This window comes from Argopecten irradians, chromosome 2 (assembly GCF_041381155.1).
Source record: "Argopecten irradians isolate NY chromosome 2, Ai_NY, whole genome shotgun sequence".
Classification (NCBI taxonomy): domain Eukaryota; kingdom Metazoa; phylum Mollusca; class Bivalvia; order Pectinida; family Pectinidae; genus Argopecten; species Argopecten irradians.
In genome coordinates this window covers 33,516,795-33,534,431 of record NC_091135.1, presented here as the reverse complement: position 1 = coordinate 33,534,431, position 17,637 = coordinate 33,516,795, and the positions used below count along the sequence as shown (strand labels likewise).

Genomic DNA, 17,637 nt, shown 5'->3' with positions numbered 1-17,637 from the left:
TGATAATCGTGATCTGCATTATGAGCTAATAAATGCAGCCCAGACTTGGTGTAGTGATATCTATATAAATGGATGTGAGTCTTGTTTACTGACACCATGTTAGTCGGCGCGGGAAAATTGACATTGGAATTAAATGAACCAGTTTGGTTATGAAACTATAAAAAAAATCTTGTAAGTGTCTGGATAATTGAAAGTAAACTGATAAGTTATTGAAAAACATTGAAATTTTGTTGTCTTTTCAATTTTTTATAGGGACTATTTTTATCACATTGAACTTGGCTGTTGAGGTTAAATGGCTGAAGCGGGAAATTCAAATGTTCACTCGCATCTAAATTATGTTTTACTTTGAACTAGAAAGTAAAATGTAAATATAACAATTAAAGGATTGTTAGATTGCATTTATTGGATATATAAATGCAATATGGATGGCAGATAAATATTCATAGCGCCCTAACAGGCGCTATTCTATTTATCTGCCACCCAGATTGCATTTATATCTCCAATAAATGCAATCTAACAATCCTTTAATTGTTAAATGTATACTATTGGTTAAAATTTTCGTGCCAGTCCCGTGGTATAAAGAGGTTACGAGGTATTCTGAATAACATGGTAATACTTTCAAAAAGATGGGTTGCCATGGAAACAAAATGGAGACCTCTGATTGGTTGAAATTTAGATATTGTCAGATTTAAGTAAAAATTGGTATATATGGGTTATAAAATATGCTGAATAACATGGAATCCTTTTTTAAAAGATTGGTTGCCATGGAAACAAAATGGAGGTCTCTGATAGGCTGAAATTTATATATTATTAGATATTAGTGAAAATTGGTACATATATGGGTTTATGGGGTATGCCGAATGAGATAGTAACAGTTTTAAATACATTGTTGCCATTGTTTCGAAATAAAAGCCGTCTGATTGCTCAAAATTAATATTGTAGCCTTTGTGGTGCTAGTATTATTTTTAAATTATACATATTTTATTTGAAAATCAAATGTAACTCTGTTTTCCTCTTTAATCATTTTCAATTCAATTTAAGATAGTTTCTATCTACATCTATCACATAAAAGAGATAGATAATCTTAATTTGTATCTTTTGAGTTTGAGTTGCTGATGAAAATATATTTCTTTCCAATAATCATTTGATTTCTGATACGAAAAGAGAAACTATTTGTTTCACCCAAGAGCATATCTAGTTGTTAGGCTTTTTTGTACTGTTAGGGAAGATGCATGAAAAGAAATGCAATAATTTTAGAGTACATATGTTAGTTAACAAAAAATTCTATCACTAACTGTTGTTTTATTATGGTGCCTATGATCAATTTTAAATTTATGGTCAACTAGGGCAAGTATTGATTTTTTAGAAAAATCCCCTCGCTACATTTCAGCCTATGAAATGCTATTTTCCCGGATTTCATTTTACATATAGCATGTTTTTAAAATGGTTTAAAATCGATAACATGCCAAATATTTCGAGCAAACCCAATATCCTCAATTTTTATCCTGACACAAAATCAATTTGTCGTAAAATTAATTCGTAAATATCATTATAAATAGATATGAAATAAAGATGAAGTATCTTTTGTTAACAAAAATTATTAGAAAAATAAAAATTATGTTCAAAAGATGGACACAAGGAGTCCCTTTGCCACATACCCAAAGTAATTTTAGAAAACATCATTGTAGACCCTTTATGCCTTTTAAAAACATTATACAAAATAAATAAAAAGCACATAAAAAGTAGTTATGTATCTAGACCTTAACACTGCAAAATTTGAAAAAATCAACGCGTGGGCGGATTTTGCAACCCTGCTTTTACATCAAGTTTCATAAGTTATCTAGTAAAGTAATTCTGCCATTCACATACTTATTATATTGGAAGAAAAAATGATAGGCACTCACAACCTTATGACAACGATAAGTGTCATTGTCATTTCAAAATTACCCTACACAACTATACAAAATGCCGTCACTAAGACAATAGCTGCCTCGGCCCGTTTCACTACAAATGACACAAAAATGTCTTCGATCGGGTATTGGAAATCGATGAACATATTGTGTTTATATTGGACCCAGTATTACACGTAAGTTACTGGCTCCTTGTATCTAGAGCTAAACATTTACACCTATTCTAAGATTCAGTGAATATGCGCAATGATATTATTTTTGAAAACTATGGGTCATTTTATAAGTTAAAAACCAAGTAACATTAGTTAGTCAAAGTCCCAAATGGGAATTTTTGACCACTGTTCAAAGCCACGCTTTACTTATCATTGTACCAACTTTGTAATAGTCATTCAATAGTACAATGTACTACAAATAGTAATGATTATAATGAATAAATGCATTGTCTGAGGACCTTAACCTATCTTTATCTACAAACTCTTACATGTGTATCTAAGTTTAGTAAGGCTTGCACATAATTACATGTATCATACTCTATTTTCATCTGTCTGTATCCTTTTGCTTTTTAGCGTCGATTCGGTTAATCTTCAATCATGCTTCATCAAGGAATTATTGCCGCGTGGCATTGATTTTGTAATGCGCGCTCTAATTCCGCGGGGACTATTCTTCAACAAATAAAAATGATATCAGAATATTTATATCCTTAATGTAGTTTTGGCTCGAAAAATTAACAAACAGTGGTCGGTATGGTAATGAAATTTTACGAAATCCCAAACATATCAAAATTTAGGAGTTTTCCATGAGGAAAAGACTTTAAACTCTTGTATTTCAACATTAATTTTTAACTACAATGAATGATATTATTGGTCAAATTTCTATGCATTTTGAGAGATTTGCCTATTGTTTTCGCGACTCTCTGGTAGCACATACTCATAGAAAGTCATTTGTGACGTTATATGGTTCTAAAATAAATATCTTTTAGTGAATATAAAAACCTCAAGACGCATGTCTTCTGCAGCAATTTTAAATGAAATAGATTGTTTTAGTGTAGGAAATGCAAGAAAAGAGAAATTTTATGTGGAAGGAATTTGACAAAAACAAATACAGTAGTAAAATAACTGCCCCCTGACGTATACCATCAGTAACATCTGTATCAGGCAATACTGGTAATAAGCATCGCAACATAAATACAAAACAGATGGAAGGTATCGTTTCGAGTTTTCCTTGCTTCTTCTTTTATCACACAACACTTGCTTTTAAATATGCTTTTAAAATGTTAGCCTTTGACGGTTCACATTGAGACAGGGTAAATATATTTTTTTCTGTAAAAGTGAATATATTCGCAAGGGAGGGGTTTTCGTGTACGCAAAAAATATACATATAGATTCTATTTGAATATTTTTCAAACTCTTAACAGGTATATTCATTGCGAAAATAATACACAGCGAAATCTCGTGAATCTATCCATGTTTTAAAGTAAGATTTCATTAAATATACAATGTCCATACAATACATATAAAATATCAATGAAACACAATTTAACAAAGCATGAAAATGTATTGACTCGTGCCCTATCCGGGCCTCGAACTCACGATCTACGGCATCCAATCGCCTAGCCAAGCATACCTGCGCCTCAAGTTCTACCACTGCGCCACATCACGTGGGTACGAGTCAATAAACTGTCATGCTTTGTTAAATTGTGTTTCTTTGATATACAATACATATATATATACATATATGTGATGTTTACAAACTTGATGCATGACAGGTTGGTAATTTTTAACGAAAATTAGATATGTCATCATTTACTATTTCGTAATGCATCGTGCACGCACTGATGGAAGACATAAACTTATTCATTATTACCTACGACTTGTGTATGAAGATGTACTGAGGGTAAAGTCAGCGAGAGGAAGTATTAAAGAGTGAAGTGTACACATATAACTCTATCGTAAATCTACTTGGCCTTCATCAAACCATATCAAATGGAATAAAATCTGATCTTAAGTAGCAATAACATTGTGATCTAAAGCTTGGCTATTGTTGTTTGTACACCTTTAGTGTTCGATTCTAAATATAATCCGATGTTATTGATTTTTGTCGGATTGTTGTTTTGTTGGTAGTCACAAACATTGACATGCCTTCAAATAATTCGCATTGCGATCGATTATTTTCTTTAGTGAATATATTGGAACATGTTTGAGGTTTCAAGGTTCAAGGATTTCGAAAATAGTTCTATGAATTTAATAATTCCTTTGACTTATTTACATGTGAACATTATAAGCAATGTGTGTATTCAAATTAATTACTTATTATAAGCATGTGACAGCTGTTCTCGGATACTTTAAACGAATGCACCACAATTCCTATCAACTTTTATATTATAATATTTTCACACAAAATAAAGCAATATTAAAATACGCCATGATACAAAAATGTAATTGTTTGTTTTGTGCTCTGTATGGAACCACTGTGTATATTAATTTGTTAGAATAAATAAAACGGATGCGGCGTAATTTGCATATATCAGATGGACCGATTGTGGTTCAAAAGTTGTCACAGATGAACGTCCGTCAGGGGTAGGGTAACACAGATACAATTCGATTAGTTTAAGTGAAAAGCTGATGATCAAAGGTACGCTTATGTGTTCTACTGGGAATTTGACTCGATCGAAATTAGAAACCCCTGTTCAATATGTAATGGACATTACCAGTGTGTCACCAATGTATTCTAAAATGTACATTTCATCTACTGAAATATAACATGATGTCGCATCTCACAGACACACCAAAACACTGTAGGTTTTGACAATAACTGTCCAGCAGTGTTTGTATAATCTACGTTTTCAATCGTTAGATGGAAAAAGTAATTGCGACACGGGGTGCTGGTGATCTATTAATTGACAAGCACGTGCTGTATAAATTGATGACGCTGGCGGCCATCAGTGGAATTGGATGTAGATTTCGCGTCCCGCTAACATCTTCCCATGGGTCTACATAGAGGTAGATTCCGTCAATTCTGTTTTGTGTATTGCCTGGTTGATATATATCCATCTATCGTGTATACAGGTATACACTGTCCATACCCCGACTGCTAACAGGTAAACCATACGATAGCGTAAACTTTATGTAATTGTAGATAGTGTGCTATCATATACTGCTACAGTTTAACCTATTTACAACTAAGACGAGATATGCTTCTACAGATTGTAGGGGCTTTAACGCACGGTGACATCAACGACGGTTTGATGAGTGCTGTAATCCATAATTGGAGCCACGTATCGTCTTGACTTTGGAATATTTACACAATTTATTACGCTAAAGATTAGCCTATGCCTGAGCCAGCTTCTCACCAGAAGAAGTTCAGTCGTGATTCTGTCCCTGCAAACCATTGGGCTAGAAGGTACAGAATGATCACAAGCATTGATGATTTGAAATCCTTGCGATTTTGGAAGGCTGTCGGTGCCGAGTTTCTTGGGACGCTTTTACTGGTAATTGTAGGATGTGGCTCTTGTGTTGCTTGGGATGCTGACAACAAGGTCGTCCAAATCGCCTTCTGTTTCGGACTTAGCGTTGCCACAATTGTTTGGAGCATTGGTCACGTAAGCGGAGGTCACATAAACCCAGCGGTCACCTGTGCATTCTTCATTGCACGCCAAATAAGTCTTGCACGTGCAGTTCTCTACATTGTCGTCCAATGTCTGGGTGCAATAATTGGAGCAGGATTGCTAAAAGGAATGACCCCCGCCAACCGACAGGATAGTCTGGGTGCTACCGTGCCTCATAAGGACGTCGACGGCGGAAAAGCCTTTGGAATAGAATTTTTCATAACTTTTATCTTGATATTTACCATTTTTGCAACATGTGACAAAAAGCGTAAGGACCTTGGCGGTTCGTTCCCTCTGTCCATCGGCCTATCCGTGACCATGTGTCACCTGTTCGCGGTAAGTACCCAGCACGTATGTCGGTTAACCACGATATAGGGATGTTGTTGTATACATTACATAACTTGACGATTGCTTTATCGCAGTTGTCAGATAATCCAAGTCCATTTTTGACTCCTTATTTTTGATATTTTAATCATCTTCTCTGAAGTGAATGGGTGCGTACTGTGATGTCGCGGATAAATATCAATATATAGGATGGCACAAGCACAGTATTGTCATTGCACGACTTTTCAAAATTGTTGTAACATTTATATATATATATATATATTATGTTTTAACACTGTTATTTATTTGTAATTTTCTTTTATCTGATTAATGCATGTTTTCCGTTTTCAATTTCTGCACGAATACCTTAATTGCGTATTTCGATCATCCACCCATTTGTGTTTAATGTCACATATTTCGTCATATGATAGTAAGGATGTGGTTTATGTGTGTATGGTTTAACTCTTTGCTGTTATTGTACGTAATATCGACGTTATAGCACAATCCCACAGCCACACATACTTCAATAGGTAGCCTATAGCTACTTCAGATAGCATACCTTGCATACCAATCACATCGCACTGTGAGCCGCTATATCAGTCGCTCTACTTCCAACATGATGAACGAACGTTAAACAAGTAACAACTATCTTTATTATATAAACGCTGCAAAATAAGTGCTCTAAGGCAGTTTTAAAACATTCAAACTATGAAGAGTAGTAATAGGTATTTTACTTTAACCAAATCCACTAACGTTATGACCATTATAACGACGGTACGTTTTAGTACCTGGCAGATCTGGGCGTAATTGCAATCGCGTATTGTAAAGATTAAATTAATACCTCAACTGAAACGTATCTTTTGATAAGAAACTTTTATCATTGCCCACCAGGAAATATTGTAAAGTTATTTTATCGGTCTAGCACTTAGTTATAATATCGAATACTTCCTTTTGTGGGTTTGAATGTAGGCCTTACATAACGGGGTGTATGGCAGGTGGGCGGTTGTAAAGCGAGCGCAATGATTTCTTAAGCGATGTTATCTTCTTGATCGTGACCTAGACTTGTTTGACCCTGACCTTTACCCGAAATCAAACAAATGTAACAGAAAATTCAGTCCTTTAATATCCCCCTAATACAAGACAATTAACGTATCACAGAAAATCTTTCCTTTTTAATTGTTTTGTTCAAGATATAGATAATCGAAACCATTGTACATGAAGTTCTTCATTAACTTCACGTCATTAATTTGTTTCCTTTTCATGCTTTCTAATTGGTATCAAATGTAAATATTGTTTATTTATTTATTTTCTTATTATCTTGCTTTATCTTCATCTGAATGTTTACAATGGTACGATGAATTTTGTTGACACCATTGGAGAACAACCAACTAAATAATTTTACATAGACCACAGTGTTAAACTTTGTTAAAGTTTTGTACTGTATTATTAAAACAAAGGAATATTAGTTAGCTATTGTGTTCTATCATTAAAGTCTATGTTCTCATATAACACTAGATAGAAGAAAAAAGTTTGGGTCCTTCTGCTCAAACTCCAACCAGGGTAGCTATATTGAAATCAGGCGCATTTTGCACAAAAAAAACCCCTGAAATTCTAATATTTTTACCTATTCATATCAAAATTGATATTTTGAACTTAAATCCCAATATGAATTTCCAAATTCATATCATGGTTATCTAGGAATAATTACCTGTCAGAAAACATTTTGAAATTCATAATAACCCATAAATCAGCGGCCGGGTTAAAATTCTATCCTGGGCTCAAACTTGTTTACACAGGGGCCATTTCGAAGGTCTTTTTTATTAAGTTGGTTGTTCCCTCTTATTTCAAATAATGTTGGTGTCGCATCCATTCTGATAGCTCTGCTGTGGAGACTATAACTAGTGCTCAGATGCGAATTTGGTGCGCCAACTACCCTCCCCCATTTGGGATGTTTTGTGTATTTTCAGCCATAACAGGTACTGTTTACCCTTCTACAATTTAGGACACTTCTGCTATTCTTGCAGTTCCCATCGTATCTATAGCAGGTGTTCGCTGCACAAGTGTGCATTCAGTATAAAGAATTTTCTTTAAACGGCGATTGTTTTATTGTCCATTCTTTAGCGGGAGTCTTAGGAATCCTTTTAACTACAATAGTCCTGGTGTACATTTTGCGGTAATTCGGGTGTCCCACAGTGGTTGCGATAGATTTTGTTAGAAATCATTTGCAGCAATTTTGTTGTCTAATCAATTGTGGTAATTTTCTTGTTCTCTCAGTTGCATTAGTTTTGATTTCCATTCAGATGTGGTACAATGTAATTATAATTTGGTGTCTCATTTCTGGTACACCCATACATAAAATGCTTTTCACATTTAAAGATATGCTGTTTAGATTTACAGCTGTAGGGTTTTGGGGATGATCGATTTATACACAGTACACAACTGAATAATGAACCACAGTTGATGGCGTGTGCTTACGTCCCAACCCAAACAACGACCCATTTTGCCAAAGTATTTACAACATCGCATTTTGTGATTGTTGGTTCGAGTATATGCACATGTTATTGTTGGAAGAGTATATAAAGTACCTTATTTGAATATACAGGGATGTTTATGTACAGCAAAGTATATTCACTTGACAAGTGAATGTTTGACAGTGCAAAGCTGACTACCCATGTAATGCATATTCTAACACCTTCATGGATAATTCATGAAGTGAAAACACAAATGTATCGTTGAATTCCAAACTGCAATTTTTAGTACCCTTTTAAAATGAATTGCTCTGTATGTGATAAGGATCGCATTAGGTGTCTATATACCTATGTTCAGGTGTATCGTTGTACAGGTACACAGATTTGACAGGTGATTATTACCTACATTAATGTATACTGTCCCCAATGCGTAGTTTTAATGATGGAGCGAGCAGACGACAAGCCCTACTGAATTATTGTCAATAACAGAACTAAACTTGTGTAAAATGTTGAAAACAGTTTGTTTGATGCAAAATGACATAAGCATGTATTCACTACACAGGCAATTATATCTTAATGGATATTTTCCATGTCTTCTTTACACGAAAAGACCAAAAAAGTTGGTTCATGTAAAACAACTTGACCTGGAATTCAATTGACTATTTTTTCAGGTCAACTTTAGGTACCGAGGTTTTTCTTCATGTGATATTGACCTCAATCTCAAGTCATTTTAGATGAATTTCAGGTCAAGCTCTTTTCCGGACAAATTGACATAAATATAGATTGCCTGTGCATAGTTCATCTGACTCGACATACCGGGTATGCCGATGATTTTGACAAAGCCTATATCATGTACATTTGACAAAGAGTATTATGGATGTTCTATATAGAATAGATGGCGCTCCGGGTACATGCTTCTATTCTTGTATTAAGGAATAACTCTCTTATTTATTTATAGGTGGGTATAATTTTACCTCGTTTTGTTGAATTTGAGCTCGGAATATAATAACCGTAGAAATACTTACGGGATACTTGGTTCAGTGGTTTTTTTTTAAATCGTTGGTGAATCGGTTTCCGTTGAGGTTGTGCACTACTTTCACCAGACATTGATACTTAAAGTCGAACCCCACTAACGACAGAAACACATTTTGATTGCGTATGTATATAATTAGGGTTGATTGGTTCAAAAGACTTTAGTGTCATATTTATTGACAGCCACGGTCATTTAAGGACGACCTCCCATGTATATAATGTATTGCTAGTTATAATTAAAATATTTACGCGCTACACTGAATATACCACCTTTAATGCAATAAAAACACTGTTCAATCCCTATATGTCTCAGGCCAAGTTTCATCGACACTTCTTTGTTCGAGAAAATTACATAAATTCAAATTAAAGAAGAAAAATACCCAACAAGCCATTTTCCTTATCATCATTGATACTTCCCTATGCTCAGTTTTAAGCTGAAGATAATTCTCGTAAAAATGATGGAATTAGGCCCATATTAATCGTAAATTTAAATTCAATACACATAAACTTATGCAGTCAAAGGCTATTTTGGCAGTATTTTAATGTCGACATGATCTCCATGCTGGCACAAAATAATGAAAGTCATCCATATATATTGAATATGGTTGATTAGTTGTTTTTTTTTAAATACTTGAATTAAGCTGTCGATACATCACAAGGACAATACTATACACTATCTGTTTCGAAAAATATGTTAATTTGTAATTTCATTTCATATACCAGAAAAAGCTTAATGTTTTAATGGGATTTTTTTAAACATTTTATGAGTCAGGAAGAATTATTATCAACATCTAGAACAACTCCATTACATTTAAGACATGTAAACGTATACTAGAAACTTACCCGAAGTTAAAGTCTAAAACAAATACAGTACTGTGTCTCAAAAGACAGTTCGTGACTTTAATCAATGTAGACATGCAAGGTCGTGGTGTGGGAGATTATCTATACGAGTATGTGAATATATAGTACGATTTAGGATTATAATGATAAAACAAATCACCTGTTGGTCCGTGTTTACTTTTTCTGTGAATTTGGTTTTGTTAACACATTTACCCCCGAAGACATGTTAAGACTCTTCTCGTTCTAAGGTTGGAATACTCAGTAGTCCATTTTGTAAATTCAGGAGTGAAAGAGTTGAGCATATAAGTCGAGACCTGTTTTCTGAAAAGTACTGTATTTCTCGAAACGCCTACTGCGTTCTAGGCCTGCAGCCAGAGATTTAAACCTACAGGTCGCTATTTCATAGCACTACTACTTTTATTGCTTAGGACCACCTGGCTCGTCCGTTGTCAGTATAACGTGACCTGATGTGGTGTGTTGCTTGGTGCCTATGACAGTAGACTTCAGTGAGATAGCACTATAAAATGGACCAAAGTTTCCACTGTTACAAATAGGCACAGCACGAATATACCATAGCCTCCCAAAACATATATTAACAAACGCACCAGACTGTATACTATGGCAACCGTCCTTAAATGACACTGGGTGTTAAGGACGTAAAGTTCAACCAACCATTGCATTTAGTTATGCTGCTTAACTGTTTAAGTCTCATAAAAATCTTGGACCTTACGCTTACTGTCAAGATCAACGGAGCACTCATTTTTATTGAAAAAAAGGGCGATCATCTGCTGACAGACGCATCATACATATGCATTGATAATAAAGAAAGATTATTTCCAGTTTAAAAGAGAAAATGAATTATGAATATGTTTTAGATTGTCCTTTCTGAAATTGTATTATATTAAAACAAGGTCAAGTTCAGACTATTTTATCTACGAATAGTTTTATTTACATACACCAAAACACGTGGGGAATGTTGGCCACGAGTAAACAGGCCGAATCACGCCATTATCATCCACCGTCTATCAACAAGATATCATTTGAGATATAGTGACTCCAATCGTTGTGCAGAGATATATTCTCGCGTTGACAGGTATTGATTGCTGACGTCAGGCATTGTGTGAATACCGTCATAAGTTTTGAGGAATAACTTTTTAATATATTGATAATACTGCCTCTAGAATTCATATTCTGCATAATTAATCAACACCTTGCAATCATTGGCTTTGTTGACTACCTATCAAGTTAATCGTACCACAAGCGTCTGCTTCTGGCTTTGGAAAAAAAGAATAGTCTACCCCTACTTTATGTTCATCCAATAGGGGTAGGTTATTTTTTCAAAAGCAGACGCCTGTGATCCTATTATCATCATAGGTTACATTTCCATCCCATATTATTTTGTAGGAGGGTTGTAGTTGATACACTTATCAATTTATGACGTATAAGTATACTACACACTCTTTCCTACACAAGCTTTGTGTTACGTCCGTTGTTATATTATTTGGTAATACCTTCACGTCCAAGTTGTGTAAGCCGTGATTTTCATACTGATGAATTAAGAATAACTTTTGATATATTTTTATCACCAAAAGTTATCAACATTTGGAGAGTGACAAGACTTCACAAAAGTAGAATAAATGTTGTCCATTATTGCAATTTACATATATTGTGTAGTAACATGAAATCACACGGTTAAATCAAGAAGTCAAGCAACTATCTGTAATTTCGCTTCTAACTGATTCAGTGTTATAAATATCAGTTATAAATATAGTGACTTCTTTAGTATTTTCTCATCTAAACATACCAAAAACATCAAAAACAAGAAGTTTACAGTGTATCAAGTCTGTATTGCTTCCCATGTTTATAAATCCTCACTCATGTTTGTCCGTGCCTTTGAATGATTTTCACAGCTTAATTCATCAAAACTGAGTTTCAATAGATTACAGAGGAAGAAAAAATGACAGGTAATTTTTTTCGCCCGGTTACATCATATAATAGTAAGGCGCTTTATCATATTGATCTAATTGACCTCGAATTGATCTTATCAGGTAAAAAGACAAACACCTTAAAACGTCAACATATTTGAGTTGGCAATCACTTACTTCATATTTCCTCGAGAGAAAGCTTTCAGTAAGCACTCATTTGTTTCCTATTATGGCTATTGTACCATGTCGATGTTAGCTTTGTGATTCATGGAGATCACGTCGTAATATCCAATTACAAATATACACTTTTTCGTTGATTCGGTAGAATGAATTTTGAAATAGGTTATTATATCCTTACGCGACGGCTGTAAATACTAAATTGATAATACTTTGATTTTTAAAAAAAAAATTACAGATGCGTGAAGACAAAACGAAAAACCATATAGATTGTTAAACTATCCAAACAACTTTTCTGTCATAGCTTTTTATGAGATTCATATCATGAGGATATGAGGATGCGGATGCTGTGATATTTTCTAGTTTGTTTGAAGACCGGAGACAACATGAACATTTTGTTCTTTTCATTTTATTTTAATAATTTGCTGTTTTTTCTTAGTTTTATTTACTCTATTTGTAGTTATTTTCTATCTGTTTTCACATTGAGTTTTTGTTGAACGGGTCTCAACCTTTTGTTCTCTTACAGAATGTTATTAATCGTTTGCCGTTATCAGCTTTATTTGAATAAATATGAATTATGAAATACTGAACAATCACTTCGCTAATATTTCTACAACCTCACCAAACCTTGAACTTCCCCAAACAGCAGAACTTATACAACTACCACCATTCTCACTTTCAAATATTCAAATAACAAAATAGGATGTCCTTGACTAAATTAATACTATTAATGTTAACAAACCAGCTGGTCCTGATGGCATTATTCCAAAAATAATTTAAAAAAAACCTCAATACTTCATTGCACTTCCCCTTACATTATCTGACCTTTGGACTTATTCATAGAATATTTTTCATATCAATCAAGTACATGTAATTTTGTAAAATCCTTGAAATAGTTGGAAACTAGTTGGGCAGTATTGCTGTGTTTCTGTGTTAATAAACTGATTTTCATTTATTTAGTTTGTGATTCTTTACAACAGTTAATTTGTTATCATATCATTATATTTATAAATTTAAAATAGTTAATTATGTATAATTCAAACAATAACAGTTTGGATGGTTATGACATGTGCAATAATGCACATGGACTTTTGGTCAATTCACCTACCTGTATATTATCCTTTAAAAATGTTATGTCTCATATATACATATTTAATATGATTCATTATATATATATGATCACTATATCCTCATGTTTAGATAATTGTGTGTTAGGTGTGTGTTATGGTATGTCTGTCTGTGTTAAATCTGAGTTACCTCCCCTGAATGTTATTGTATTTTTATTTTTTTTTCATTTCAAAAATATTGATGCAACAATATATATATATAGGTATTATAACTGATTTATATAAACACTCAATCCACCGCTGGAGAGAACTTATATAGGCCTAGCCTGTTGTTCCATCCTATTGACTGTACCATCAATATGTCTATAAAATTTGTTGAAATGAAATAAATATGAAGGATGACGTTAATCTTTTGTTTATCTCCATAACATGTTATAATAATGTTTTCAAGTTCCCACCTTTTTTGTGCCATACCGTACTCGCAACTGATGGTTGTACTGATATTCTGGGGGTGTCATAGTAAATGTTTGCTGCTCACACAATGAGAATCCCTGATGTGCAGTAAAAACCTCTTTATTCCACAGTAGCTGTAGGCTGACGTGGGTAGGCATCACGTATTATATCGTCCAGCATGACAGATATAGGGCGCTTGTTTCCTTAAATAGCATTGATAGTAATATCACTTTTATCCGTGGGACACCATGTACTTGTGGTCAAAATGGTATCGACTATTGAAGCTTAGAGCTCATCATTTTGAGTTATTCGTTGTCAGAATTTCCTTATATGCTTCTGCTGGGGGATACAAAGTTGAAATACATGTACGTTCGATACTATACCCTCCCTAAACATACATCGGACAAATGCACGCTCAACATCTATGATGAATCTGTCAGTAGATAACCATATCGATTGAAAAGAGCAAAATGATTTTTTTAAATAAGATAAAACTAAGTTAACCCGAATGCATATAACTCGAAAAAAATATTTAATTCGAAGAGTTTTGTTAGGGACTCTCACTCGTTTTACTATTTTAATAGTTTGCTGACAAGCTGTATACGAGATATATTTGTTATTTTATATGAATTCGATATGATTTTTTATTCCTAATATATAATATCAGCATATGGTTGTGATAATAAATGGATAATCACAAGTTTCACTGTGGTTGATCATATTAATGTTTTTAAAAGAGTAAAACGTGAAAATTATTATGTATATCATCTTTATCTCGGAAAAATTACACAAACATATCAATTAATTTCTACAGACATATGCACTCATAGTACTAATATTTTCATATTTATTTGAGAACGACTTGTGTTTTTCAGGTCCAGTTTACCGGAGCCAGCATGAATACTGCCCGTAGTTTCGGACCAGCAGTTGTCATGGGGATTTGGGATAAACACTGGGTATGATATTTATATCGATATATTCATATTAACATACATTTTCGTCCAGTCATATTCATTTTTGGCATTGACCACATCTGTTACTACCTAAAACATTTTGATTATCAGACTTTTATACAAAATCCTTAAAATCTTGTTAAGCTTTGTATTGGAATTAAGATATTTTTTATATAATACTTTCTAAAACAATTTTATGAATTTTATTTAAACTTCCTTTCGATAAATTTTTGTAATGATAAAATAATCAATAAACCGGATCATTTCTTTTGTAAATAAAACCTTAAGTTAAAACATCCTACCACCAATACAAATTGTCCAGATATATATCCATCCTTTTAGATTTAACCGATTTTTGGTAAACTGAGATTCATGCAACAATTTTCACTAAATATGATTTTATTTTGTATTGATTACTAAGTAATATCCTTGCTTTATGGTTTGTAATCACGAAATCTATTTATCTGTAGGTGGCTTATAGGCTTCGTAACTGCAACGAGTGTGCTAGTGTAAAATAATGAAATTGATCGTCTAGGTTTTTATTTCATATCAATTTGTGTTACACCAGTAACGCCTTAGGATTGATGAACCTTTTTAGCTTGTTAATATAATCTAATGATGATAACGAATAAAGATAATAGGATGCACCGTAATTAATCGTACTTAATTACGAGTAGGGAATAAGAGCCAGAAGCAATCGGAATAATATTATTACATGCTTTGAAATAGCTGTCTGAACACGACATTCAAACTCATTGGCTAGATCTATTATTGGTACCAGGTAATGGGAAAATCTTTCTGTTCATGCTTAAACCTTTACATACCCGACAATTCCGTTTGTCTGTCTATCAACTGAACCGTAATGTGACTGAAATCTAAATCATGCATAACAGTGTTTTTGCTTGTATTAATTTCTTACTAGTCCACTGGTGCAGGTGACCTAGTATTTTTTTGTTTTTGTTTAATTTAATAATAAATGATCTCATTATAATGATGATAAAAAAATATATATGATGAGATATTTCATAAATCCATGAATTTTTAGGTGTACTGGCTAGCCCCGCCCCTTGGAGCATGCTGTGCTGCCCTGCTGTACGACAATGTATTTTCAATGAATGCATCCCTGGAAAAAGCACGTGGATTCCTTCTATCCAGTGATTATGATCACGAGGATTTTCCCGCCAAACGCAGAAAGATCAAAGTTATTCATGAAGAAGCTGAGGAACTTAATGTCGATTTGAATCAAAAACCAATAACGGAAACTGCTTAAGTGAAACTAGGCAGATTAGATAGACGGCAGATGTTTTTAAACGATTCGAAATTTCCAAAAATGTTGCGAGTCAGAGTGGATAGTTTCTAATGTGAAGCACTTTTGGTAAATGTTTAGATACATAGCAGAAGCATAGTGTCAAATTTGGATGAGTAAGTTTTATGAAAAGTTGTAGAATCATACTTCTTTGAAGTTGATATTATGTGCATCGTGGAGACATACAACCCAAGCGTTAATGGTTTTGGAATGGCTATAAAATGTAGATAGCATTAAGTAGCTGTGTTTGACAGAGTAAGAAAATGACGTTCAAGCGTGTTTTAGGTTTAATAGACAACAATGTTTGCCACTGTAAGAATATTTGAGGTGACGCGGATTAAACTTGCCAGAAATCAGAAAGATGTGAACTAAAGTAATCTTGACATTTATTAGATGTAAGTTTTAGAAATTCTTAGATTTTACATTCTGTTTAAACAAAGTTATTTTTTATTAAAGAATGAAATATATTGTATATAAATGTATTTTTCAGTGAACAGCTGTTGTCTTGTACTATTATCATTTGACTGTAAAAACGATATACTTACAGTATATTACATTGTAATATAACAATAATATATCACGTGTTTGTAAGTACCTGTACTACTGTAGGTAAAACGTTCTTCTCCATAACTTGCATTTATGTACAAATGATTACTGTTGGTTCAAATGTGTCACGTGCTATTTACCCACGTGATGTTGAATAACAAATTAACATGAATAAACAAAATTGGTAAATATCAATACCGATTTTTGCACGATTTATCTTTATACAGTAAACAGTCCCACGTTAATCACGTCTGTCATGAAAATGTTTGAATTATCTCCCTTTAAACAAATTTTGCGTGCAAAGACAGTTGTGATTTTAACTTTTTGTTAAAGTAATTATGACGATTAAATAAAGCATCAGACTCGTCATTTCAGTGTGTAGTTGGTTTTACTCCTGTCTCGAAAAGGTTCCGAAACAGATATGCCAATCGCTAATAATTATTTACTGGAGAAGGTATGTGTGTATTCAAATAGTGTTGTCATGTGTAATACTCTGTTAAAAGGATAAAATATATTGCATTCAATGATGAATATGAATATTAATTTTGTCGTTCACATACGAGTCATATTCATTTATCACTTGCTATTAATAATGTAACGTTCTTAAGTTTTTATTTACAATTTATTATGATACAGTATGCATGTTTAAAATAATAATAATAATAGGTGTATTCATTTTTTAATGAATATTATTATTGATTTATTGTATGTCTGTATAAGTATGTATTTACCGTATTAAAGTATTTCTCTTGATATTCTCTCATGTTTTTAGTTGTTGTTTTTTCTGAGTATTATGTTTGTACTTGTTAAACTAAAATGTATTTTATATATTTGTATTATAAACCTCACTTTTCAAAAGCAAATATTTCATTAGTCCGCTAAACCTGTCTATAATTTTAGTGGTTTTTTTTTAATCTCACCAACAAACTTGGCTTAAATGATCCTTTCTGTAAATAGGACGTTAAACTAGTAAAACTTAACCATCGTTACATTTTTGTCATCGTTCTTATGCATTTATTTTTATATCAACAA

At 33.2% G+C, this 17,637-nt stretch overlaps 1 protein-coding gene across 1 annotated transcript; it reads left to right on the top strand.

Annotated features, from left to right (window-relative positions):
• Window positions 1-4,861: 4,861 nt before the first annotated feature.
• On the top strand, window positions 4,862-17,363 carry LOC138315231 (aquaporin AQPAe.a-like). The gene is made up of 3 exons (XM_069256090.1): window positions 4,862-5,850; window positions 14,676-14,756; window positions 15,799-17,363. The coding sequence occupies exons 1-3, from the start codon at window positions 5,239-5,241 to the stop codon at window positions 16,021-16,023; spliced, it is 918 nt and encodes a 305-aa protein (XP_069112191.1). The 5' UTR covers window positions 4,862-5,238; the 3' UTR covers window positions 16,024-17,363.
• Window positions 17,364-17,637: the final 274 nt, after the last annotated feature.